Source organism: Drosophila obscura, unplaced genomic scaffold (assembly GCF_018151105.1).
Source record: "Drosophila obscura isolate BZ-5 IFL unplaced genomic scaffold, ASM1815110v1 contig_36, whole genome shotgun sequence".
Taxonomy (NCBI): Eukaryota; Metazoa; Arthropoda; class Insecta; order Diptera; family Drosophilidae; genus Drosophila; species Drosophila obscura.
Window position 1 is genome coordinate 1,063,356 of NW_024542824.1, and position 27,825 is coordinate 1,091,180.

General features: G+C 42.1%; 4 protein-coding genes across 7 annotated transcripts; 3 read left to right on the forward strand and 1 right to left on the reverse strand.

Annotated features, from left to right (window-relative positions):
• Nucleotides 1-794: 794 nt before the first annotated feature.
• LOC111076965 (chorion transcription factor Cf2) lies at nucleotides 795-5,850 on the reverse strand. Of its 4 annotated transcripts, none has more exons than XM_022371043.2 (4): nucleotides 5,662-5,848; nucleotides 3,960-5,242; nucleotides 3,304-3,398; nucleotides 795-2,415 (listed from the first exon to the last, which is right to left on the reverse strand). In XM_022371043.2, the coding sequence occupies exons 2-4, from the start codon at nucleotides 5,093-5,095 to the stop codon at nucleotides 2,240-2,242; spliced, it is 1,407 nt and encodes a 468-aa protein (XP_022226735.1). In that variant the 5' UTR covers nucleotides 5,096-5,242; nucleotides 5,662-5,848; the 3' UTR covers nucleotides 795-2,239. The 4 variants fall into 4 exon arrangements, with proteins under 4 accessions (XP_022226735.1, XP_022226734.1, XP_022226736.1 ...); XM_022371042.2 differs by having other exon boundaries at nucleotides 3,220-3,398; XM_022371044.2 differs by having other exon boundaries at nucleotides 3,220-3,398; nucleotides 3,960-5,068; nucleotides 5,662-5,847.
• A 141-nt stretch (nucleotides 5,851-5,991) lies between these two features.
• Nucleotides 5,992-8,495, forward strand: LOC111076962 (serine/threonine-protein kinase RIO3). The gene is made up of 4 exons (XM_022371040.2): nucleotides 5,992-6,138; nucleotides 6,208-6,376; nucleotides 6,432-7,179; nucleotides 7,248-8,495. The coding sequence occupies exons 3-4, from the start codon at nucleotides 6,433-6,435 to the stop codon at nucleotides 8,322-8,324; spliced, it is 1,824 nt and encodes a 607-aa protein (XP_022226732.2). The 5' UTR covers nucleotides 5,992-6,138; nucleotides 6,208-6,376; nucleotide 6,432; the 3' UTR covers nucleotides 8,325-8,495.
• Nucleotides 8,496-12,841: 4,346 nt separating this feature from the next.
• Nucleotides 12,842-14,068, forward strand: LOC111076966. The gene is made up of 2 exons (XM_022371047.2): nucleotides 12,842-13,198; nucleotides 13,263-14,068. The coding sequence occupies exons 1-2, from the start codon at nucleotides 12,914-12,916 to the stop codon at nucleotides 14,013-14,015; spliced, it is 1,038 nt and encodes a 345-aa protein (XP_022226739.1). The 5' UTR covers nucleotides 12,842-12,913; the 3' UTR covers nucleotides 14,016-14,068.
• A 509-nt stretch (nucleotides 14,069-14,577) lies between these two features.
• LOC111076964 (sialin) lies at nucleotides 14,578-27,557 on the forward strand. Its single transcript, XM_022371041.2, has 7 exons — nucleotides 14,578-15,056; nucleotides 16,964-17,018; nucleotides 25,146-25,682; nucleotides 25,746-26,116; nucleotides 26,181-26,313; nucleotides 26,380-26,621; nucleotides 26,683-27,557. Exons 2-7 carry the CDS (start codon nucleotides 16,979-16,981, stop codon nucleotides 26,860-26,862), a joined length of 1,503 nt encoding a protein of 500 aa, XP_022226733.2. The 5' UTR covers nucleotides 14,578-15,056; nucleotides 16,964-16,978; the 3' UTR covers nucleotides 26,863-27,557.
• The last annotated feature ends 268 nt before the right edge of the window (nucleotides 27,558-27,825 follow it).

Here is a 27,825-nt window from a genome sequence, read left to right on the forward strand (position 1 = left end):
TGATTGCAGTTTACAGATGACAATAAATATAGGATGTGCCCCCGAAAAGGAAACGCTGAGCTGTGCTGTTTGTGACATCCTTTACCTGGGATCCCGAAAGTAATTCCTGAAAACGACTTTATAATAGAACCTCTGAGCGTATCCTATCCAGTCTCAGTGAAATCAAACTTCTTTTGAAAGCGCTTTCTTTTCGTATATAATCTTTCTACATTGTTGGACTTTATTTTGTATATATACATAGTTCATCTTGTATGTATAATTGAAATATTGCTCGAATATTTAATAGGTTCGCTCACGTAAATTTAGATTGCAAGTACATACATACATAATAATAATATCTAGTTATATATATATAATAAATTTCATTTTAATTACAGTTTACCTTCCATTTACTCACTTTTCAACTGTCGTGTGCGTGTTGTCTGGCTTCGTTATTGGTTTCGTAGCTAAGATCTAATAGTTAATCGGTATTTAGTACGTATCGTTATCAACATGATTAGTTCGTTATGCAATTATCATTCATTCTCATACAGTCACATATTCACTAAGAGCTTAGTTAATTAATTTGCTTAGTTTTGCGGTTAGATAAGCTGTCCTTCGTTTCTGTTTGTGTGTTGTTTTGATCGTCAAGTCATCTCGGTTTATTTAAAACTTAAAAAAGTACAATTTTTTAGTTCTTACAAATTATTTTGGTTTTACATGCGCTGCGCATCGGTTGTTGCTGTGCTATGTGCCATTTAAGGTAGACAATTTGTTTGAGTGTATTATGCAGTAATATTACACACAGACTTATATGTATGTATATATTTGTATATATATTTTATATAATTATATAACACTATGTTATAAAAATGTACATGGGTTTGGTTTTGCTACAGTTTTTGTTTGTTTAGTACGTACAACTCGGCCAAGAATAGTTTTTTGTTATAAAGTCGCTTTTAAGTAGTAGTAAAAATGATGAATTTTGATTCTCTTTTGGATAAAGTACATCCATACATAAGTATATATGTTAAGAAAACAAATTAAAGCTTGTTTATAAAAATTATCAATTGTATAGATTTATAGATTAGTTTATGTTTAATCTGTTAAATGTTCTAGTTTGGCGCATAAAGCTGTGTTGCGTTTAGCGTAGATTTTTAGATTTTCAATTTGCTCTTAACTACTTTTCGACTTGCGTTAAAAAATGCAAAATTTTGTAAAATTAATTGCTTAGTTGTTTGTTTTGTTCTCTTTTTAGGTATAGTTTTAGGTTTAGTTTTATACAATCTCACTGTTTAGTGTAACGAACAAAAGCGACGCTTTTAACTTAAATAATTTTAAAAATAAACAATGTTTAACATTTCTTGAATAAAACAAGCTAAACAGATTAAAAGTAAATAATGTTTTTAAAGCCAAAACAAACGAGATCCTGCTCGTATGCAAATATTTAAAAAATGGTTTGGTTTCTTGAGTGTTTTTTTGTTTTGTTTTTCATGGGTTAAGTAAAAATTTCGAATAGTGTTTTTTTATGAAAAATAAATAATTTAGTGTTGATTGAGTTCGAATACATAAATGTATAATTTTAACAATAATTTAAGTTTGCGCGTAGACTTGAGAGTTCCCTTCTTTGTTTTTTTTAAAACGTTTTACAAACAAGTTTGAGATAAAATTAATATTGCCACAAAGTATACGAATAAAAAATAGTTGTCTCTCTTTATATATACGCATAAATAATATATATATATGTGTGTGTGTGTGTTTCTGTATATATATATATATAGCGGCGCGTGGTTGTGTGAGTGCGCGCTAAGTAGTCACCATATAAAATCTCATAGAATAACAAAATATAATATACGATAATCATATAGTATATAAAAAATAAAATTGCAAACATCTACATAACCAAATTGAATCAAAAACCAATTGCATTAACTTAAAAATTCTAGAACTGTACGCTAGTTTAGTAAAATTTTGATTTGTTTGAAAACGAAAATCTAATATAGTAATTTAGTATCTAGCATCCCTTCCGAGGAGATTTGCTAGTCGATGGTTGCGTTGCTCCGCTTCAGTTAACTTCTTGTATGTGTGTCGTCTTTGAAAAGGTCTTTCATTCTAGTTTGTTGCTCCTGCTTATCGCTACTGCTCCTTGTATTGCCACTGCCACTGATCGCCACACCCTCCAAACGGAGTGGTGGCTCCTCTACGACGGCTTCTCGGGGTCGGCAGCAACAGCGGGCTGACGGCCTCCGCCAGGCCTGCCCTAGAGCGGGTGCAGCTTGGTCGTGTGCACGGTGAGAGCGCTCCGCTGTGTAAAGCGCTTGTCGCAATATGGACATGTGTACGGCTTCTCGCCGGTGTGCGTCCGTATGTGCTTGGTGAGATAGTCTTTCACGCTGAAGGACTTCTCACAGTAGCCGCAATGAAACGGTTTCTCACCTGTAACAACGAAGGCGAAAGGAAGGTTGGGACACTTGGTTAGCACATATCGTTTGCAACGCCAATATGTGTCATGGTGCGTGCAGTACCAACAACTTTTTTTGATTGTCTGATTTATGTGTGTGTAGGTACAGTAGAGATATGCATATCAAAAGGGCTTGCACGTTTTAATCAAACTATGTATAGATGATATTTTATAGATATATATATACATATATATATAAAGATGTGTGTGTATATAATTGGCTGTGGTTTGGTGGTGTTAAAATGCATACGAGACATATTATTACGTAATGAGATGAGGCGGCGGGCGATACGGATTTGGATTATCACAATGTCATTTATACCCTAGCAGAAATAGCATCAAATACTGCTGAGTGATCGCTAATGTTTTCTGTGAGGATATGTAAAGTTCGGCTTGCCGAAACGTGATGTTTTTTTTTGGCTGCTCAACGAAGAGTATGGCAAAAGCTTTTGGCACTGATCATCGTAGCTGTGCTTTGTGCTGCGTGCTTTTCTCTCTTTGCCATGTTCTTCTGGTTACGTTTTCGCAGAGCGAGCTTTGACAGCCTGCGCAGCGGTGAGAGAAGGAGGGAGCCAGAGACTGAGATTAGGAGAGAGTAAGAATAAGAGTAAGAGATTAATGGCAAATGAGAATGGACTTGCATACAGAGGTTTCTCTTTTTGTTGAGTATTGCTTATTGAAGTGATTTATTTCTGATTGACTGATTGATTGGTCGATTGATTGGTTGAGTTGATAGCTGATTGACTGACTGATTTGATTTGAAAAATATTGCTTCTCACCCGTGTGAGTCGTTAAATGTTTGTTCAGGTAATCCTTAACAGTGAACGCCCTGCCACAATAGCCACATCTAAATGGTTTCTCACCTGTATGTATGCGAGTGTGCTGTTTTAGTGTATTCGATTGAGTGAAGGACTTGCCGCAGTAGGAGCACGTGTAGGGGCGTTCTTTGGGCGTGGCGCTGTCGAGGTTGCGGGGCGTGGAGAATGGAGTTAAGAATTGGCATAGATATACAGTTTTTTTTGTTTTTTTTTTCGAAATAACAGGAAGAAACGGAACGCACAGAAAAATAGAAAGAGAGAGAGAGATATAAAGAAATAAATAGAGAGGGCGCGGGAGAAAAGAAAGAAAAATCAGAATTATATTATTAGTAACAGTCGATGTAAAAATAAGTTGCAAAACAAACATCACACACGAGCGCATGGCTCACGCCCCAAGGCGCTTAAGGGGCGCGCGCCCATGCGCTCAGCTGGTCCGAAGGAAACAAAAAATCATATACAATATGGTAAAAATATAACGGTTAGATGGGGGAGTCTCTAGTCAGACCCGAACGGAACCAAAGCACATAGCGATTCAAATCGAATTGTATGGTTCCATTTGGGTGCTGCAACCAGGGCTGCCCCTAAACTAATAACGGGCTTTCCCACAGAAAAGTGTGACCGAATGGCTACACTTTTAAGAGCTGGTCACACTGTTCGGCGGGAACATACTTTCACATAGAACGTATATAAATGGAATTTACTCTGCTTCGCCTGTGTGGATCTTGCGGTGCATGGCCAGTGTTCCCAGCGTCTTAAATGTCTTCGGACAGTCCGGACATTTATGCCGGATCTTGTGTGCCTGATCCGCGGTCACGATCCGCGTGCTGACCAGAACACTGTTAGTGGCCCCAGAGGCCGGTACCTGCACGCCGGGATTCGCTTGTATGGCATAGACGGGGACAGCGTTAACCACATCGCCACTGTCGCTCAGACTGAGCGGCTCTTCCTTAATGATGACCTGGGGATGGGCGACGGAGCCCCCATTCGAATTCTTGTTCAGCTTGACGGTGAGCGGCGGCACTTTAAGGGCCACCTGGTCGCCAGAAAGATCGTCCTGGTGATGCTGTTGCTGCTGATGCTCCTGCAGTTCCCGCTGCTGTTGCTCCAGCAGTTCCTGCTGCTGATGATGGTGCTCCTGCTGCAGCTGCTGCTGCTGCTGGTGATGTTGCTCTTCTGGCGTCAGTCTCATATCACGCGGTGCGATGGCGGGCAGCTCGTCGGGTGTCACGGGTGCCTCCTGCTGCTCCATGAACGCCTGCTGGCCCGCCGCCAGCATGGACGTCGTGCAGACGGACCCGCACTGCGTGCACTTGTATTCGTTGGGATTCGGCGTGGCCGAATGCACGCCGTAAATGCTGCATACGAGACAACGCGCCAGGAAGGCTGTCGCCTGGTGCGTCATTCGCTGGTGCTCGTCCAAATCCACGGCGCTTCCAAACTTCTCATCACAGTTAACGCACGAATAGTTGGGCTTCAGCTGCTGCTGATGCTGCTGCTGTTGTTGCTGGTGCTGCTGTTGGGCTGCCTCCAGCGATGTGATGGCTCCCTGAGCGTTCAGCGTTATGCCGTGACACAGCTGCATGTGCTCTGTAACGTGCTGGGTCCGCTCGAACTGCTGGTGGCACATGGGACAGTAGTGCGGACTGACATGCACATTGGGGTCCATGCTGAGATTTGGCAGAAAGGCGGTCTTTAGTGTGTCCATGTTGGCTATCACGGCGGTCACTTGATGCGTCGGCGGCGGTGGGGGCGGCGGCTGCGGCGGGTGCACCTGCTGTGGCTGGTCCTCGGGACGTGGCAGACGCTGTTCCTGTATGTTGGTGGTAGACTTTATCATTTCACTCTATCACTCGGTAGTCTGATCCCAAAGCCCCAAGCGTAAGTTGGTATGTTTTATGGCGAATGTGGCGTTTTAGTGGCGGAAGGCGGAATAGCGGTAGCGATTGCGGATTGGCGGTTAGTGTATGATGATGAAGAGGCACCTCTGTCCACGAAAAGAAGAGAAATAATAATTACACCAGTATTCTTTAACAACGTTCGTATGTGTGTGCTGTGGGTGCTGGCTGGCGAGAGGTGCTGAAGGAATTAAGTAAGTAAGAATTAAGCACAAATAAGCACAGATCTCCACGAGAATCCATTGCGCGCAAAACCCCAAGACGAAATCGGAAATCAGTTGCCGCCGCTTCTACCGTGTCACTGGTTCGCTGCTTCTGTTTCTGTCGCCCCGATCTCGTTTCTTTTCCCTCTCAAGTTTGACCCCCAAGTCCCCCCACACGGACGGCAACGGCAGCGGAGGCGGCAGAGGCAATGCGCTCGAGCAGAAATTTTTTTGGTCTGTCATATTCTAAATTCGGAATTCTATTTTGATTTTTTTCGGTCTCGTTTTTGTTCCATCTTTCTTACCAGCGTTAGCACGTATTTATTGCACTCGGGGTTTCTATGCGGCCGTTACTGCTGGCGAAAAAGGAGGCCGACTAATTTAATAACATTTCTCCTTTGTACAACAAAAATATATTAACAAAAAAATTTTTCACTTTTATTATTATTTTTGGCGAAAAATGTACAAGTACAACAAAAAGTATCGGCAGGCATCGATACTTTTGCACATTCGTTTTGCACTGACATTCTATTCGAATTCAGTGCTGTAAAACGCAGAGCGGAGACCTATCGATATTTCAATAATTTTGTAAATTCACTTTATTTATTGAAAATATTACTAAATTGAACCTTAAAATTTGTCAGTTAAATTTTTGTAAGACAATTTAACGTTAGGTTAGGCCATTAATACTGATAAATTACTAAGTAAAATTATAAAAATTAGCCACAAAAATATCGTTACCGGGCTTTTCCATCCCCAGTTCGAGCAATTTCACAACATTTGTAAGAAAAATTAATGCAATAAAAAGAAAAGAATTGCAACTAAGTTGTAATCCTCCTTCGCCTCGCCAGGTGAATTCCACCTTTACTGCGGTATAAATATCAACAGTTTTCAATCAGGAAGCGATTGCCTGGAGACTTGCTGGCTGCCAGCTAAAAGAATCGTTTGTTGTAGCGCAACACCCGAGACAAACTTAAAAATTTATCAGGAGCCGTTCCCCCACGCCAAAAGTGCCAAAAGGTTTGTTGGGCAGAACCAAATAATGAGACATATCTCTGTATTGATTTATTGCCAGAATGTCGTCGCCATGGATCAAGACCCAGGAGCCAATGCAGACCGCGAGTCTAGCTGATATCATGTCGGAGCAGTATGCCCATCGCCTGCACAACAAGGAGGTAAAGCGGCATCAGCAAACCCAAAAGAGAACCGAGCAGGAGGTCTCCTCCATCTGGGGCGGAGAAGCAGCCTCACCGGGTGCTGCCAGCTACTCCGATGTGGCCGCAATATCAGCAAAGACCAACAGCGAAACGGAAGATTGGGAGGATTACTCTGCTCTCCTGAAGGAGTGCGCGGATGCCGATTTGCCACCAGAGGTGCTGGCACTACTTGAGGAAGACGCCAGCGGTGCTGGCAGCGACTCAGATGCAGTCATTGCCCAAATGCTGCAGTCAGAATTTGATCACGAGTACAATGAGCAGCTGCGTCGCATCGAGCAGAAGCAGAACAAGCAGTCCAAAGTGACTGTAACGCTGGAAAAGTTCCGACGCAGCGGCGAGGTAGAGTTCCTGCACGACACCGAGGAGGATGACTACGAGGAGGACGAACTGGAGCGTCTAAGGCACGACTGGGACCGTTTCGAAACCAACGAAAAGAGGCTGGAGTCCATACCGAGGTGTGGCTTCAAAATGAGCAAGGAGGGCGAAATGATCACCAAGCATGATCCGCAGCTGTGCGCTGTTCGCAATGCACAGCGCGTGATGTCGTTTCCCCCAGAGTTTCCCACTGGCGATGGAGCTGGCTTCGACATGAAGCTTTCTAACAAGGTGGGCCACAATCTGATACCATGTTTAATCAGCATTTGCTAACACAACCCAAATTAAACCACTTACAGGTGTTCAATCAATTGAAGGCCTACTCCCGTCGCGGCCGTTCCGATCGACACGAGAAAGTGGCCACCGCCGAAATGGGCCTGGATGCCAGCACTCGCCTACTCCTTTACAAGCTGATCAATAATCAAGTCCTCGAACAGATCAACGGCATCATCTCCACGGGCAAGGAGGCCGTGATTCTTCACGCTAACTCCGATTCCAGCTACACGGGAAGCAATGAGCATGGTCATCAAAGCGGTGTGCTTATGCCGCCTAACCTCCTGCCGAAGGAGTGCGCCATCAAGATCTTTAAGACGACACTGAATGAGTTCAAGCAGAGGGATCGGTACATCAAGGACGATTATCGCTTCAAGGATCGATTGAGCAAGCAAAATCACCGCGTTATCATAAGCATGTGGGCGGAGAAGGAGATGCACAATCTAATGCGCATGCAGAACATTGGCCTTAACGTGCCAGACGTGGTGGTCCTGAAAAAGCATGTTCTGGTCATGCGCTTCATCGGCGACAATCACAATGCGGCGCCCAAGCTAAAGGATGCCCGTCTGAGCTCTTCAGAGCTGAGCTGCGCCTACGAGGAAATTGTGGCGGCCATGCACAAGTTATATAATGAGGCAAAGCTGGTCCATGCCGATCTTAGCGAGTACAACATTCTCTGGTTCGAAGGCAAGTGCTGGTTCATCGACGTGGCCCAGAGTGTAGAGCCGAAGCATCCCAGTGCCCTGGAGTTCCTCATGCGGGACTGCGGCAACATTGTGAACTTCTTCGAGAGACGCGGACTGCCGAACATCTACAGCAAGGAGCAGCTGTTCGAATATATCACTAATCTCAATGCCGAGACCCACAATGCTGCCATGCTGGAGAGGATTCATACAAGGGGCGCCTCCATCAACGAGGCCACTGCACCCAATCAGCAGGAGTGTCCGGATGAACTGAAGCCTCTCGAGTATCCATTCGAGCTGGCCTGGGAGAAATCCCAGCGGGATCGTGAGGCGAGCAAAACTATCAAGCAGAATCAGGACACTAACGAAAACTGTGACGAGGAAAACAAAGATAAGGACAATAATACTGCCACACGTTGAAACGCCAGTGTTCCTTCGATAATTAAATTTCTTTGGTTCGTATTTTCTGGTTGATATTAATCGATATTTAATGTTTGGAATCGCTAATTGAGTTTGAAAACTCCAGGGAAATATAAAATATATTTATTTTAGATGAGTGGCTCGACTATAAGCACACCTCGAAACAAATTAAATTGCGTTTGCTTTTTCAAATTATGATTTTGATCTAAGATCACATGCTTAACAGAATAATCTAATCGGAATACTAACTTCTTGTCTGTGTTTCAAAGTTACATCTTCGTACCCACATGACGCGGCATATGGACTTTATGCTCCTTTTTCGGGGGAATGTTCCTTGAAACATAAAATTTTTTATTTTTACATTTTACGGCCATGTAGCATGCTTAATGGCTTTGATCTTGAATCGTTATTAATCAATTAAGATTAATGCAAATGTCATACACAATGACTACACGTGCCACGCCCACATAAGCTAACCCGGCAATTGAACTCACTTTGTGCGCAGTTTTACCCCATTTAATTGGAAGATTCCCTGCTTGGACAAATCTTTTATCAATTTATTACGGAGCGGAGTAAAATTTCCATGCGCGCTGCAAAACTTTGCCTTATCCCGCAATGTATTTCCAGTTTGTGGGCTATAGGAAGTGGCGCATCAATCAGTTTCAGCAGCAACGATCGTGATAGATGCGTTCGTAAGTTGGACTTTAGAAAAATAGCCCAAGTGTGACGTCAGCATCCAGTTGACAGCAGTTTTATATGCATATGTAATGTGTTCGAGTGTGTGTAGTTTTCTTTTAGTGTGTACTGCAGTGAGGGGTTGGTTTCAAAGAAAGTCTAAATAATTAGATCGATGACAAAATAGAATGCACATCGATCCATTGATACTTGATTCAGATTCCATTCAATTTCAGTTCATCGGATTTGCATTCACTGTTCTGGCTGTAGCTGTCAATCAAAATTGAACTCTCTGCTGTATCAGCACTTCAATAATACTTCAATTTGTTTATTTGCGGTGCTTGTATTTGGAAAATAATATTTGTTTTTATTGAACGCATCACTTTGCCGTTGGCAACAGACGCAAAGCGAAGAAAAGACTCGCCAGCATAATCTATTAGCATCCGTTGAAATTTCTATACACGCGTATACACGCCTACATACTATATGTATTTGTGGACATCTGTGGGGATGTACGTGTGTATATGTTACAATTTAGAGATCCACACATAGACCCCATCATAAGGGGGCTCGGCTGCGGCTGTTTTTCTACCAGATGCTGATGACGCAAAAAAGCTAAAAAGGAAGAGCACACACAAACTAATAAAAAATCGAATTACGTCGGGGATAGAAGTTGAAAATGGCTAATTTTGAAAAATTTAAAACTCAAAGCATGCCCACATATGCACATATGTATGTACATATTATAAATTCTAGAACAGAATATATTCTATTATCCCCACATATGCACATATGTATGTACATATTATATATTCTAGAAAATATACACACATACATATATACCAGATAATTTAAATTTGTTATTCTCTCGATATGATGCTGTGTGAACTTGATCCTGATTATCAAAACCTGTAAGATAGGTCTGAGTGCAAGCCGGAATAATAGCTTCCCTTGGGTATATAATTTTTTTGTTCCAAAACAATCTTCTAGCGCAATCTTCTTCTTCTAAGCTGTAGCTATATTGTCATTCGGAAGTTCGCATATTCGAAGCTCAACTGTAGATAGCAGGTACATACATATATGTATGTACGAATATATTAGGTATATTAAAAATGCAATTAACAATTTTTCAAATTGTGTGTTTGCTTTTCTAAAAACAGTCTTTGTTATTACGTCTGGCAGAAGAAAAAGAAGAAGAGAAAACTGCGCGCTTCATTGATAAGGTGAAGTCCCAGTGAGACAATCATCTGATGGTTCGAAAAAATATCATTCCAGTTTCGGTATCTAGAAAATAATATGAAATGTATAAAGTATCTTTTGTTAAAAATGTACTGTCCTTTAATGTTAATGCTCTTTATGATAACTATCTCAAATAAATCATTCCACCATTCCAGGACTTTGAAACCAGCTTTCAAAGCGAGCAAAAAAGATACACGAACAACAAGCCAAAGCAATAATCAGCCTAGACAACAACCCAGGCGAAAGAGGTACGTAGAAAAGCGAGAAAAAACACCAAACGAAGCTGTAAACTAGGGCCTTGCGTTTGGATCATCAATTAAAATGTTCCAGGCATGTAATCAGGCGCACCAGCTCGAATTCCAAATAATAGTCTCGCCCCATAGCGTCCTATTCCCATCGCCTCCCCTCGACGATAGTGCAAAAAGTGGGCTGATCTAGGCATAACATTAATTAAGCCCGTCCAGTATTTTCTTCAAGTGTATCCGAGAAATGTACACTTACACACTCACGAACAGAGCACACTTATGCACCCGCCACTAGACAGCCCGAAGAAGAGGAGGCTCGTCTTCGTGATCTTGCTGGAGGCTGCGCGGTCGCTACTCTGCCATGTCGCTGCGCTGGCTATGGCCCAGACCAATGTGTGTCTGTACAAGGTGACGCTTTCGCGATCTCTGGTTGTCCATTATCATTATATTATAAATGTTGTATATGACAGACATAATTAAATTATCTCGGATATACATAGACTTTAAAGGGTCGGAAAACGCTTTCCGACATATGTACAACTGTGCATCTTTGAGTGCTAGGTATAAAATGAGAAATTTCTCTCCACCTTACGTCAAAACACCTTGGTCCAGAAAATGTGGAATCGTGATCGAACTGACCTCAAGTGGTCGCTGTCGCGTCGCTGCCACATCCGCTGCAGACTCTCTCACGCAAACACCACACTGAGGGAGAGCCGTAAGCAGACTGGAATTTGTGCGTTTAAAGTTAACAATTTATTTGCATTATTAATTTTCATGTACCTGTACCCCGTACCAACGCATGTTGGTCTAGCTGCCCACGGACAGGCAGGACAAGCAGACAGCCACGTCTTCTATTTTAGGTCTAACTTGTGGCTTGACCATTGGGACAGCCTATATTTCTGGTCCGGCTGGTGCTGATTGTAGCATGTAATTCAAGTTAGCTACAAAAATAGAACATTAATTTATTGTTGCCACCATTGTGGGGCTATCTTCCGCTGGTAGCCAGCCATCTGCCCTTACATGGTCATATCATTTTCAGTTTTCATGGTGGCGTCTCAAAGCCTTTTCAACGAAAGTGAAATCACTTCAAAGATGGTGTCGAAGTTGTCTTGCTGCGGTTCTTGTTACGCTGTTTGTTGCACTTGCAAGATCTTCTGTTGAATAATTCCAGTTTAGGGATAATGTGAGTATCAGATATGCCTCCCGAATGTCCCAAAATCATCCACATAAGACTATTGCTTTATTGTTAGTTATATTATTGTAATTCTGAGAAAAAGCCACGCCTTTCGTGTCACCAGATCCGCCCAGCCAAATCCAACGCCATCTTCTGAAGACAATGTGTCAAGTGTTTAGTTCCGAATCGAAATATATCGCAATAAAAACAAACGCAAACACAATTAATTGAAGAATCGAAAAAAATAGATTGGGGGAAGTGTCATCGCAGCTTACGGCGAAAAACTGTTGCAAAAAAGAAACACATGTAAATAAAAAATTAACGGGCATATGCTAATGAAGGTAAGCGTTCGCCTAAATGAAGCTGATGAGGTTTATTGGGTTTTGCTTAATTGCCGAAAAAAATAAATAATGAACAACCAAAAAAAACCATGAAAACGTGTTTAAATAAAAATCACCTCCAATATGGCTGTCACGTGAGCTGTTGTACGGATGAGTCAGTTCCAGTCAGTTGCCCCAAAGCGATTTAATTTCGCGGGGTTTCATAAAAGCAAAAAAAAAAAACCCAAAATATTCGCATTGAGATATTTGTATATACAGAATCTGTATATATCTGTATTACAGATGTAGTTACATATATACATAAATGTACAAAAATATGTACTCGTAAGTATTATGTACCGATGGCGTTGCTCTTGACAATGTTTTGATAATCACGACACAACATTAGCACATGGCCAGCAGCCGGAGACCGTAACGTAACGTACCTGACCGTCTCCGGACAGTTATGAGCTGGGACAACCGATCTATTGTGTATTACCAATAATAAATCACTTTTGCCATGTGCTGATTGACAGACAGATGTTTTAACCGCACACGGGAGGGACGACTCTGATCTAAGTCGGCCTGGCATCTACCTGGTTCTGGTTCCGTTTAGATCTTGCCAGATTCTGCCAGATTGTTAACGAAGTAGCGCTCAAAGCATAATGAAGAAATGAGATGGAAACATGAGCCCTTCCAGGACCGCCACCAGTAGAGATACCAGTAGAGCACTGGGTAGACAATTGAAAATGGCTAAAACCCTCTGCACGATGATCTCTAATGAGGAGGAAGGGCCTTGCATTCTAGATAAAATGGGGAATAGCTTACTCACAGTAATCGGATCTTAGTAATCTATATTTTTCCGTTGATACTTTTCTTATTCTGCTCTTTTTATACATATATCGAAAAGTAAACTAAATTTAGGGCTGAAAAAAGATGCCATATCTGTACGGGATTGCAGACACCAAGTTTCTGGTGAAAAAACTCAAGAAGAAGGTCCGCACCGGTGTGCCCCCCATCAAGTTTCGACGCAACGAGTTCCTCAAGGGTCGCCCGAAGGTCGACCTCGACGATGTACCGATTCAGTTCCGTGCCTCGCCGGCTTCCCTCCTAGAACTGTGCGTCAATGTGGTGGATAAGCTACCGATTTCCTCGATCTATGAGTGGGATGAGATGGATATAAGGCGTTGGATCAACAGATATGGTTATCCAGAATATATGGTAGGTCACGGGACAAGCCAACCGATCTGATCTGATTGGTTGAACCATTGTCTGCATATTCTAGAACACTTTTCGCGTTAACATGATCACGGGGCGAAAACTGCTGCTGGTGGATGCCTCCGCGCTGTCGGCCATGAACATCAAGGACTTTGATCACATCCGTCACATTTCCTATGGCATTCGGATGCTGTTCCACTTCGAGCTGGCCAAATTCTCGCTCAACATCACCCTGCCCGACGAGAAGCCAAATGAGCTTTACCTTCTGTTCCACACCCAGACAGGAGTAAACTACGATGAAGTGCGTCGCTCGGACCTGTATCGCCGCATGCAGCTGATACGCGAGCGTTCCCAGAACCTGGACCACTGGGATCTGCTGGACCTCTGGCTGCGCCGCGAACGGGAGCACAACTATACCGAGCTGATTGGAATGATACCGCGCTTCAACATGTATAAGTGCAAGAAGGCCCCTCCTACGGAGCCACCGGATGTACACCCAGAGGATGTAATGTGCAAGATCTGCATTCCGCCCTGCGACTGTGACTGGACAGAGCGGGACTTGCGTCTGCCATGGCGCCTGAACGTCCTAACCCCACAGCTGACGCTGACCAGGAGCAAATGGATCGCCATGGAGAAGATATGCACAGCCTGTATTCCACCCTGCGAGTGCCGCTGGCCGCCGCGCTACTACCTCACTGGCACGGTTATAAAATGCCTGCAGCAGAAGTTCCCCGAGAAGTTCTGTCCCATCTTCGACGAGCGCATGCGGGCCTCGGCTCGACCCAGTCTGGTGGAGCGTTGGACCCGTTTCTCCATATAATTTGTCTGCCTGTTATACATATTTTATAATGATTATTAAACTTTAATTGTTTCAGTGCATGTGGGTTTAATTGTGAAGTAGTAAAATGTATATATTTTCCTGTAAACGATATTCAGACCCCACCTATGGATCCCCTCGATAAAAAGGACAACCCCAGTTTAAAACACTTTAGTATTATAGGAACGATCGTTCTGCAAGGGTATCCAAAGCATCGGTCCCGATCCTAGCCTTCAGAGAAACAGAGAAGGAGAGATGGAGAGAAGCAATCACACAGCACCGTAATAACATCGAAAAGCGGACAAAAAATAAGGTACAGCATAAAAATAAAATAAACGGCGCAAGAATTGGAATTTCGCATCCCACGAACAACAGCACAACCACGACGACAGTGGCGGCACTAGCAGCGGCGACTACGTAGACGCCGACGTCAGCAGAGGCCCCAACGAAAGAGTCCCACTGTAAATGGCCCCATTGGAGCGCCAACCGCTCTGCCGCTGCTCTGTCTGTACGTTTCACTGACAAAGCAAAGAAAAAGCCGCTGTCGCGCAGGCAGTATTTTCAGTTCACTTCCAACGCTCCGAGTGAACAGCAGCCAGCCAAGAGAAGCAGCAACAGCAGCAGGCAGCAGGCGATTCGACTCCGTATTCGAAATCTCGAAGTGTCTGCGCAAGCGCCAAAAGTTTCTGTTTCAAAAATAATCAACAGCTGTCTGTCTGTCTCTCCAATACTCTAACTCCGTTTAGTTCCCGGAGTGTGCAGTGTGTGATTAATTTCAGGTTTTGTGGTGTCTTTGAGTATAGTGTCAAAAATTGCCCTCGAAAAAGTGTTTTCTAACATAAACAAAAAATAAAATATCGTGCACGTGCATTCCATAGTCGATTCCGACGCGGATTCCGTTTTGTTGTGTGTTGGTTTTTATGCAAATCGCTATAAATATAATTATATTCAGATTCAGATTGTTAATCGGTTTGTGTTGAACAAATTATATAATTTTCCATAAACAACTTCCATTTACAATTTATTATTGTCGTCCAGTGCAAGGTGGGTTTTTTCTCAATGTGTTCTCAATATCTATTAAAAGTTGTTGCTAACACATTGTTTTGTGTGTTATAATTATCCAAGTTTAACTAATGTATGTAGATAAAAGATTTTTAATGTTTGAATGAGTAGTCTTTTATTAAGACAAATCATGTTTTCCATATTTATACAGCAGCTAAATAAGTAAATATTTAGGAATCAAAAAACTATTTGAATAGGTTGATAACTTTTTTGTGGAAGTAATTAAAGCATCATCACAAGCAATTAAAGATATACTAAATATTTGAGATAAAAAAACAATGAAATCGATACAACGATCAGGAAATGTTCAATCTAAATAACAAGAAAATACATACATACATACATATGGGCATAAGTACATAAGTAAGATTTTGAATAGCAATTACATGTTCTATAAAAATAGACACATGCTTTTCCGTTACTAACATTATTGGTTAGCTATAATTGCTTTTATTAGTACTTATGTACATTACCCGATTCTGACCTCCCACCGCGAGAAAAATCACGCGTTATGGCTATGTCTGATTTTGGCATGACGTTCATATGGACATACATATGTACATACATATGTGTATGCACATAGGAATCGAAATAAGTACAGTGGGAAGATGACGTACAAGCATGTGACCATATAGATGTCGAATATAGTCAATGCCCAAGTCAAACGCACATTTTTTCGCTGCCAGATGCCGCTTTTCAGTCGGTTAATAACATGGCAACGTTCAAAGGCAAGGCTAATCATGTCACCAGGCAAGGACAATAATTTCGTGTGTCATACGAGAAGGTACAGGAAAATATGGCAGTGGGCTTAATCATTTTGCAGGATCGGCATAAAAAATCAGACGGCTTATGTCGCTACCTGTTATATAGTTTCCTTTCATATTTGGGCAGGTAATAAATCTGAATAAGCGGTATTAGTAGATCTTGTGAAATACATGTAAACAAAATATATAAACTGTTTTTCTTATAGCTCTATGTTTCAGAACTTAGTATTGAAATCAAGCATATTAGCTAATGTTATCCGAACTGCAAGGGTATATAATTTTCGGCACAATGAAACTGAAACTGGTTCCTTTCATTTTATGTTGTCGCCAAGACGCCAACAAATATTTGCACAACAAATTGGTCAATCATTAAACAAACCGCAGTTAAAGCTAATTGATTGGACTAAGTTTCTCATGCTCGGGGCTGCATACACGTGTCCGTCTAGTGGGAATTAGCATGCAGAATTCACATACAGTATGGCTCCTAGCTCGTTCGTAGAGCTGAAAAATTTCCTCAAGTGATGGTTCAATAACTTATGGCGGCGCTAACAGATCCAAACAGAATAGAAAAATGAGCGACACTCTCCTGCACTTGGCGTGGGAAACGCTTTGAGAGCCGCTGCTTTTTTTCTCTCTGGTCTCTTTGGTGAGCGGTGGGTGAGTGCGTGTAGGGGTTCCATTATATTTAGCATTACGATTTAAGTTTCTGCCTCTGTATCCGTATGGCGGCGGCATTTGAAGATACACAGACGATGATAATGGAACGTGCAGATAAGAGACAGGGAATTCAGTTAGTTGTGAATGAGCTAACGCTAACGCGCCAGTCAGTGCGATATAATTATGCACCTTGAGTCATGGGACAGACAATGTCCATATAGTACTCAATTTTTTTTGTGGGACTGGCGCCGAGACTTCTTTGTGGGCACGTTCAGGTACAAACACGAGACGACAGCGGTTAGATAAGATAAGTGATAGAGGACAAACCGGGAGCTACTCCGGAAAAAGCTTCATTAACTTTTCAGACCATTGATATCTCTTTGTTTGATCTTTATCACTGTAGCTCTACGATATTTTCGTCTCTAATTTAAAAACGGTTGCTCATTCCTGGTATATTTTCATTTTCAGAGCGGCTGCGGCGTCATGTCCAACACGGAGAAAGGAGGCCTTCACAGAGTCAGGGGTAAGTGGAAGGAAAACCCATTGATTTCATGCAGAAAATTCCACAGTTCGTGGTCTGTCACCAAATCATTTGCTGACGTATCAACTCACCCAACTCTGGGGGCATCGAAAATGCTAGAATCCCAAATGAATCCAACCGGACCGAGTTGAGCCGAGCCCCTTTTTTTCTCCGTTTCTAGATAACAACAGCAATAACCGCATGACGGCTCCCCAGAATGGGGTAACGCGCTCTTCCTACTCGATCCCGGTCCATTTGAAGGCCAGTTGACAGTTTGACTGTTTCCACAGACTCCTTTGTGTGCGGCAGTTGAAAACGAGACTTCTGATTTTATAATTATTACTCCTATTATTCCTTTAGATAAGATATTGGAAGTCACTCTATCCCCCCGCATATTCCTATCCACGATAGCTGACACCTTGATATCCCTCGCGTGACTGGACACTCCTCGACGTGGTGTCATCGATAGGTACGACGACTATGACGCCCACAACTGACGACACCTTGACTACGCAGTGGGAGTACCCTATGACGCCATTGTTATGACATTTTCAAGGAGCCCATAAAATATGCAAACAAATTAGCACAGTCACGCTAACTAAACACGTTAGTTGGGGTCTCCCTCTCTCTCTCTCTCTCTCTCTCTCTCTCTGTCGCAATCAATGGTCATACACACCACATAGACTTTTGCTGAGTGGAAAGTTTAGTTTATGGACTAAATTCTGAGTACATTTCGCAGCTTTTGTTCCGTTGTGTACAATTATTGACGCGATTATTGTTGTTGGGTCTAGTTTACGGCACATTTTTAATAGCAAAGCAGCGACTGTCATCCGAGTGTTTACTATTTAATTCGTACTTTTGAGATGTTTAGCACTTTAGTCGCAGACACAGCCACAGACAGAGAGGGGCGGGGCATGGTGTCTGGCCAGGCGGGCGGCATCGTATGCCCGAGTGCACATTTCGACGACCGCCGCGATAAGCTCAGCGGCTCTAACCAAAAATCAAATCTACCAATTAGCACGGCCAAGCATGCGGATCGGTCAGTGAAGGTGGAGGGGCCAGTAGTCGAAGGGAAATATTCCTCACGACCAGAACGCATTCTTTCTGGAATTGTATTACAGTCCAACAGATGAGTGTCAAACACGCCTCCATAAATGTTTTTCGGACTCCAAATTACCCCAGAAGACACTTTTGAAGGCGCGTGTGTATATGACGAGGTTATTGACAATAATTGCTGCTAATTAGAGTGTCTTTCCCCTCGAGGCACAATGCATTTTTAATTTGCATTTAGCGAAAACAAAATAAAATGCATTTCGATTAGAGTCAATTGTTATATGTATGTACAAACCAGAGACTCGTGTAATTAACACCCACTCCCCAATCCGACTAACCCAATTATCGGGGTCTAGGAGTAGGTATATATCGGTGTGATTCAAAAAATAATACGATTCATATGACTTTTTATGGTGGCTTGGCATTGCAATTGGTTTTATAACTGAAGGTTTTTAAATGGCATTAAGCATTCTGAAGAAAGGGGAATTGTAAATGAAGGACTTGATTAGGGGATATACTCATAAAGATGATGTGATGTGGATCCATAAAAGATAGTCGTGAGGTGTAATAAACTATTAATGGATTTAATAATTAAAATATAATTATCCCCCCAAACCCAATTTCAGTAGAAACAAATACCATATCCATTACAGCTTATCTCCAATTACAAATGAATTATGGCTATAAATAAATGTTTCATTGAATGAAAAAAGCTTTTAAAATCATTAAAAATATTCCCATTTCCTATTTCACAATGAAATGAAATGTGACCAAAATAAAGACATGTCCCTTATCAGAGCTTGTGTGTGGGTAAATTAAAGCCCCTACAATATGAAGAAGAAAATATAATTCACATTTGAATCCATAGGGCTATTCACCCCATGGCAACAGAAACGTCGGAGTCGTCGTCGGTTGAAGCACGGAATAATCAAGAATCGGGCTAAGCCGAGACATAAGTAATGAATGTACCAGGCATATGCACATGCTCGAATAAATATGTATAGCTTGCGATAAATTGTTATTTAACTTTTGCCACTTTAAGGCAAAGTTTGTTTACTCGTAGACTCGTAGCCGTCTTACTCGTATGAGTGTCATGATTGGCCCTCACTCCATTGTGTTCCAAAAACTCCCCCATCCCAACCCAGCTCAGCCCAGCCCAGCCGATTCAATTTTTCTGTATCTGTGTTTTCTGAATATGCATTAATTAAGTCATGATTGAAGTCGGGTCCAGTTTTCGATATATGTATGTAGTCGTACCCGTACTTGCAAAACAAAAAAAAACAAAAATATAATTGTGCGAAATAAAATTTTTATTAATTGACGTACATTCGATTCTTGGAATTTTGTGAGCTGTTTGCTTATCAAACTGCGACATACAAATACCTTAAAATGCATCTTGCAGCCAACATTTATTTATAATTTCATGTCTCCTATGTCACTTCCGTTCCACATGGCACACTTTTTTGCTTTTCAAATACACTTGTGGGCTGGCGTTATTCGAATCGAAATTATTAAAATGAATAGCTCAGACAGTAATAAGAATTAATGCTGACTGTGAACCTGGTTGGCCCCTAGAAGTGAACAGTGAGGAGATAATACAGAACGGAGACAGCCTCCATTGATTGACTAGAAATAATATAAATATTTACGCTACTAAACAGTCAAGCCCCCTATCTATCCTTCGACAAGACAACCGCAACGCGTGTCTTCGTTTAATGGCTTCAAAGTACCAAAGTTCGTGAGTTTTAGTTTTTTGCTATTTCCGAAATAGATTTTGATAATATTAAAACGTTCCATAACAATAATTCCGAAGCTAGAAGGTCCCACATAACGCTTAAATCATCTGACGAGCCCCTTTTATATTTTTTTATTATACCATAAAAAGTATACACATGCATAGTCGGACATAGAGAAGGGGGGAGACGACATGACAGCGACCACAACAACTTGTTTACAACCTGTAGCACTTCATTAGCATGCACGTGCATGTCTTAGATATGTATGTATGTACATGCGATGCGATGCGACGGGAACAGACAACTTGACGATACCTTTAGTAAATGCAAAGCGGAAAGGATTCTAAGCAATCTTAAATTCTCAAGTCCTTAGATCGAACGAAGAAAACTTTTAATCAATAGTACAAATGGAATGCATTGGTACTCTTGGGTTATCTCAAATTTACCTTGGCAACTGCATTGCCGTTGGATCCAACTGCAAAAATAAAACGTTTTCATTTCCTGCACTCGCTACGGTGCCACCCCACAGAAATTTAGTTCATCAGACAATTGCACTACATTCCAAAGACTTATCGTGGAAGAATGGGGGAAGGGAAGGGCTTATCAGTAAGAATAGCTGTGAATCTATTGTAAATCTATATAAATCGTATGACTGAATGATACAGATACTCAGACGTCTCACTGCACTTTGAACGGGAAAGCGCAATATGTACTCGCAAGTGCAGCTCCCAATCTCGGACCCAGTTGTGAATTTCCATGGAAAATTTCTGTGTAGTATGTGCGAAGTGAAAGGACCGAAACTAGGACAATGCTGGGGAGACCCAACTTCCCAACATTCAGAGACGAGACCCTTCAGATTGCTGGAAAAGGGCAATAAATAGCAACAATAAAACGGAATCAGACAACAAAAGTGATAAGCGAACAGACGACACAAGATTTCTGCGACCGGGTCCCATGCAATGGCGATGGAGGGGATGGGGCGGAAGTGTGTGTCTTCAACAAACAGCAGTTGGGAGTGCTCCAAGAAATTCAACAATAAATCAACAATTAATCAAGCTATTGTTCGCTTGAAGTAGAACCAGTTTCCAGAGCACGTTGCAATTGGAAATGCAAACACAAAAACAGACAAAATCAGCAATGGATTTAGATTCAAATCGAATCGAACCGAACCGAAACGAGCGAGGCCAGTTCCGTAAATCAGTTAGTAACGGAAATGCAGTTAGCCAGCATAACAAAGCCAATAATCGCTGCTGGAAGGCAAGGCAACGCGGCAATGTCATCCAATTGATAGATACATATAGGCAATACATGCACACATCCACATACATACATGTTTATATATTTACATGAATGCCACAAGTACAGCGCGGTTCACAATATATACATCTAAGACAAGTGTTTTTCTATCACTGTCGTTTATATATTTCCATTGAAAATTGTTTCATTAGGAAGCATTTGGGGAACTGCTGTTTTTCATCGTTGACTGTTTAACTGTCCCGAAACGTGGAACGTGTGTATTTGGGGCCGCCAAATCAAGCGACTTATCTGTCCTGCAAAACAGTTTATGGCATTTCCCAATGTAGACCGTATATCTGGATCTAGATGGGGATCTGGGTGTGGGTGTGGGTGTAATGTATACGGAGTACGAGTACGATTAGACTCGTATCTCGAAAGTGGATCCGTGTGTGGCTAGAAACAGTCGCACCTTACCCCATAACTCATTCTGCGACTTCTCTCTCTTGTGGGGCAACAAAAAATTGGCACTTGGCACCTTGACAGAATAGTGTGTGACGTCGATGCGGGCATTTCTTTGCTCGATTTTTTCCGAATTTCGCAAAAACGACAAACGTCAAGCGCTCAATGATGGAAAATTTTCTGGCAAACTGCTAGCCGGCCAATGCGCGAATTGATTTGAGGATGTTCCACCGCCTTGATCCGATCACATGGCAGACTAAAAACACTGAACCCGAAACACGCCTCCCCCAGAGGAGTAAATAAATCAGAGTCGGTCGAGGCTTTGATATCGTCATCAATATTTTACTTTCACCACTAGTCACCCTGCCTTTTTCCCAACAATTGTGCACAATTTTGAAGGTCAGCCAGCAGCCGCGAGAGAGCCGAGAGATCACCGACATTTGTAGACGATTTAAGATTATGGGTGGAGGGTGTGTACCCACAGTGCCCGCATTTGTTCGATAGAACAATATAAATAGACCCGAAAAAGTGAAAAGGAAGGAGATTCGTATACAGATAGAAAGCAGTGCAAAAAAAAGAGAACCGAACGGAATATAATGTTCGGTTGGAAAATGTACTTAGAATTGCTTTTGCGTCAAATAAAAGTGCCGGATATGCGTCGAAGCCAAATATATTCATTTCGTTTATATGTACATACATATATTGTTAAGTATTGTTAATTGTGAAGCAATTGAGTTAAGTAATTCCTTAAACTCTTTTTCCAATCAATGAACTCATCTCGAACGAACTCCCAAAAAAGAATCGAAACCCGTACTTCTCTCAACGAACTCTCGGGGGGATTCACATTCACTTGTTGCTGTTGCTGTTGCGTCTGGGTCTGGTCTGGGCACAATAAAAATGTAATTTGATTATCACGTTTGCCCCCAAAAACCAAAGGAACACCGATCGTTTATTTACTTGCAGGCGCTATTTTATATTTTGCCGTTCTTTGATGGGGTTCTTATGTTGCCTCAGACCTGGAACTTGTTTCAAGTAGAGTACAAGCGAAAGACCATAAATGCTAAAGATCAGTGCAAAAAAAAAGCAGCCAAAATCAAATAGCTTTATGCACGAGGCAACCTCAGAGACAGAGCCAGCGGCGTCGAAGTCTCAGCTCAAATGTTTAATTTATAATTCCGAGAAGAATTTGTCAAAATCTACGGACTTGACCGTGCAGTGGGAAACCAAAATAAAGTTGAGCTCTCCGGCAGGTTTCGGTTGTAAACATCAGGTTCAGCCTTCAAATAATTTATTGCAAAAAAAATATACAGAATATCAAGAGTAGTTAGTCGGTAAACAAAAGTAAAGCCCCATCCAAGAGAAAAAAGACAGAGTCAGGCGACAATTAATCAACTGGCTCTCCCGCTTGGAGGCAAACATGTTTCAATCATTAATATTATCGCAAGGAGTCGCTGCGATGACTAAAATGTGCTATGGGGAACTGTGATAAATTGAATTAGGTAAATTAGGGCTAGTATACAAATTTTGGTTGATTAAATTATCGTCAGACCCTCGCAGCTTAATGAGATTTTAATGTTAAGTGTTTCGATAGATGGAATGGGGAAAGATAAAGATATTCAATCCAATAACGGAGCATATCAATAAATTCCATTAGAGTTATATTCGATTTGAAAACTAGAAAAATACAAATCATTTATTTTGCCACTACCAGCCTCTATTAGCCTCTACATTCTTAACTTTTTCGACTACCAAAGATTTATTATTTCCTCCATAGAAGTCGTAGTATCGTATTAATCCATCCTTATCGATATGGCGATAGTAATTTGCGGCACACGCTAATCAATTAGCATTGATTCGAGACCATGTGTCAGGTTTCAAATACATGTCTCAGAAATTAACAGAGAGGTATCTGTTAATGATCTAAACTTTCTCACTGACGTACAACCACAGCAATAGCGTCAAATTCTAACCACAGATCTTCTGATCACCCATTATCCACGATTTGCTATAGCTTTGGTCCCAACAAAACCGATCTGATATCAGGCGAGCAAAACTGGTCTAAGATGAAGAAACCTTGCAGTTTTTGTATCTTCTTCTGAAGTGTATTTCGGGCACGTTTTTCTGGTTATATGGGACCGAGAATTTATAGCAAACATGACTAGTTATTTTTTTGTATTTTTATTTTATTTTTATGATTTTTATGTGTGCGCTTTTTGATTATTCGGTTTCGGCTGTGCTCTGCTGTGGTTATTTTTGAGTGCTAATTTGAATAGAAGTTGAGTGCCGCTTAGCAGGCAGTCGATGTCGATGCCATGTCTAGACGATCCGAAGCTATTTTGCATGACATTAACATAATATTGGGGCAATAATCAATGAGGTGGGCGTGTTCCGACCAGACAGCCGATAGACTGGCCCCTATAATACTGTTTCCTCCACCTGATAACTACGGATGGATGGGAAAGTGGTTTGAAGTGCAGCTGAGCAAGTTTATCTTTCCCCGCCGCTTGGCCTGGCACTACTTCATACATACATATGTACATACGCTCATAAATTTGTACACAAGCTCGCGCTCAAAGATCGCGAATCGAAGTTGGGGTTCATCGAAGTTCAACGGCATTCGAAATTTATTCGAGATTTGTGTGCACGAACAATGCACTTTGCCACTTAATAACCGCCCAAGAGCCCAATGAGGGTCACAAAAACACAGTCGAGATGACAGCAGCCAAGCCAGACTCAGAGGTGGAGTTTCGGGGCTGATTTAATAGCCACAGAATGATCATCAAGTTTGTGTTGTTTGGCACAGAGCTGAATCAGGCGACAGACAGTCCAGGTTCACTGGTCACACCCAAACCCACAGATCTGTTCCGATCCTCAAATCAAATTCATGTGCAATTCGGTATGCTATTGAGGTCACATCATGACAGTTTATTGTCATTGGATTTTTACTGGCTCATTGACATGGGTAATTATGTGTTTATCTGGGTTGGATCGTGCAATGAAAACAACGGATTACATCAGATATTGTAATGGAGAGGACGCGTGATAAGGTTTAATTTTGCATATCCAATAACTAACTAACGAATGATAAAAGAAGTAATAGAACAACTCGTAGTTTAGCGACAGAATGAGCTCGTTCATTCGCTATAATCATAACGAATGATTTTCAGCGTATTGATGTTGTTCAATCGAATAATAATTCACTCGAAACATCTTCTGTAATCTTTAGGATTTTTTCCTCATTTTCATCCTTCATTCTTGAGAGTAAAGATTGAAGGTAAATCGAAAATTTTCGGTATAAATTATAAAGCCCTAACATCGTTTAATATATAAGATCGCTATCGAGAATTGCAATAACTTTTGCTTCAACAGTAATGAAATTAAGTAATGTGTCGTTATCAGTGATTCGGTTGGTCGGTCGATGATTCGGTTATTCGTTTGTTGTCGAAGCTCATGGGGAATATTCCATGCGAATTTTAAGCACCTAACCTTGACGACCCAGACAAAATGAGAATTAGAATTATTTATGTGCTCGCAGCACAAGCCGCATGAGGTGACTGCCCGAAATCGCTATTGATTCTACATAGTATATGGGAACCCACAAATGATATCATACTAAATCTTACCTACTATTTATTCTTCCTTTCAGACGCTCTATCATGTCGCCAAGTACTCAATCTGCTGACTATGCTCGGCTTCATGCTGAACTACGCCCTGAGAGTTAACCTTACAATAGCCATTGTGGACATGGTGCAGCCAAATGTCAGCGAATCCATCAATAGCACCCTTGCGGGGAACAGTACAGGAAATTCCACTGACACTGCGACTGCCACCAATAGTTCAAACCCCGACGGAGTGGAGGTTTTTGAGGAGCGTTTCCCCTGGGATACCTACCAGACCAATTTCGTGCTGGGCTGCTTCTTCTGGGGATACATCCTCACAGAGCTGCCAGGCGGACGTCTGGCAGAGCTGATCGGGGGACGTCGCGTTTTCGGACATTCCATGCTGTGGGCCAGTCTCCTCACCTTGATTACACCGCTGGCCGCGCACATAAACTACGTGGTCCTCATCATCGTGCGTGTTGTGCTCGGCTTCATGCTGGGTGCCTCCTGGCCGGCCATTCACCCGGTGGCTGCTGTCTGGATTCCACCCATGGAGCGCTCCAAGTTTATGTCCAACATGATGGGTGAGTCCACCATCCTACCCAACCCATCGAATCCATGCTAACCATTCGGTCTGCTCCTTGCAGCTTCCTCGCTGGGTGCGGCCATTACCATGCCTGTCTGTGGCTACCTCATCTCCGTTGCTGGTTGGGCCAGCGTCTTCTATTTGACGGGCGCTGTGGGTCTGGTGTGGTCCATCTGCTGGTTCACCTTTGTCTACGAGACCCCGGCAACCCATCCACGCATCACAGCCGAGGAGCGACGCGAGATCGAGGATGCCATCGGCACATCCACCTCCAAGAAGCGTCCCAGCCACGTGCCATGGGCCCAGCTGCTCAGCTCGCCCGCCGTCTGGGCCATCATCAGCTGCCACGGTCTGGCCGTGTTCGGTTTCTTCACGGTGGTCAATCAGCTGCCCACATTCATGTCTCAGATCCTGCACTTTGACATCAAGCAGGTGGGCTTATCAAATGAGAGCACAACTAATCCAAAGGCATGTTAAATGATTTAATCCTTTACAGAACGGTCTCTTCTCCTCGCTGCCTTATCTGGGCAAGTATGTGATGGCAGTGGCCTCATCGTATCTGGCTGATTACCTTCGCAAAAAGGGCACCCTGAGCACGACAGCTACAAGGAAACTGTTTACAACATTCGGTGAGTCCTCTAACTAAGTCCTTTCATTAACAAACCGTTTACTAAATTTGGAATCTCTGATTAAAGCTCTGGTCACTCCTGGTCTGCTGATGATTGTGCAAGTCTTCCTGGGCTACGATGCCACCTGGTCTGTGACGATCTTCTCGCTGGCCCTGTTTGCCCATGGAGCTGTCACTGCTGGCTATTTAGGCAATGGCCTTGATATTGCGCCAAACTTTGGTGGAACCATCTTCGGCTTGGCCAATACGCTGTCTTCGTTTGGCGGTTTCCTGTCCACGTGGATGGTCGGATCACTGACTTACTACGATGTCAGTGAAGAAAATAGCTCATTTTCATCATTTAGTTTTACTAATTGAATACCACCAACAGAAATCCTTCCATCAATGGCAAATTGTGTTCTGGATACTGGCGGCCACCTATATCTCTGGAGCCGTGGTCTTTGCCATCTTGGGCTCAGGCGAGCTGCAGCCCTGGAACAATCCACCAGAGCGCAAAAAGATCAGCGATGTCACCCAGGAGGAGGGTGTGCCGCTCAAGAACGAGAAGTAAATCCCGCGGCGCTACTGACTGAATCGGAATTGAGAATCGCAAAATCGGAGAATTTTACATTTTTGAGCATCCTACACACAAGTTATAGTAGTTACTACTGCACATTTGAGATTTACGATGATTTTGTTTTCCAACATCTTAGTCAAACCCTCGGGCAGCAACGCATTGGAACACTGAACACGGAAAAAATATGATACGAAAGACATTACTTTTATAAATACTTTCTCACACACCCATACACTACCCATACCATTCACACATGTCTGCTTAAAGGAAATTGACTACTTTGATAAGTAATATTTACTTTAGAGCTAGCTCCTTCAACAGGCATCCCATATGTTTGCTGTGAAGCCCGCTAACTACTTCTTCTATGTAGTACGTCTAAGCTTAATATTAATATAAATGTATGTGTAGCCTAAATGATTTATAGTATTCTGTATGTCCATGGACTGCACCGGTCCGATAGCTGATCAGCTGCCGCCGGGCACGAAATGCTTTGTCTAATTTATAATGTAGTCCTAAATCTTGTTTAGCTTAAAGGAAAAAAAATGTTTATGCTAGTTGCTAAATATAATACAACACATACGGATACGCGGCTAGTGTAGCTAAGTTGTGTCCATGTACTTTACTTGATTATTTATGTAATTAATTTAAACAATTTCTAAGTTCATAATAAAGCTAAACACCCAAAAGAACCCATACCATGCCGTACTTGTTTAAAAATCAAGCGTAAAATTTGAGTGTACATACAATTATGTACATCTGTCAGTTACCAATCAATTAATCAATTATGTACTATATTTTCTGTATTGATTGCTGGTCATGATTAATTTTAGTATTTATGTATTTCTGGACCAAATACAGAAGAAAGACATATGAAAATAAAAAAAAGTTTGAACTTTGTGGGAGAAAGTTGGCTAACATCGTAAATTCATTTTTATTTCAATATTATGTATGTGCTAT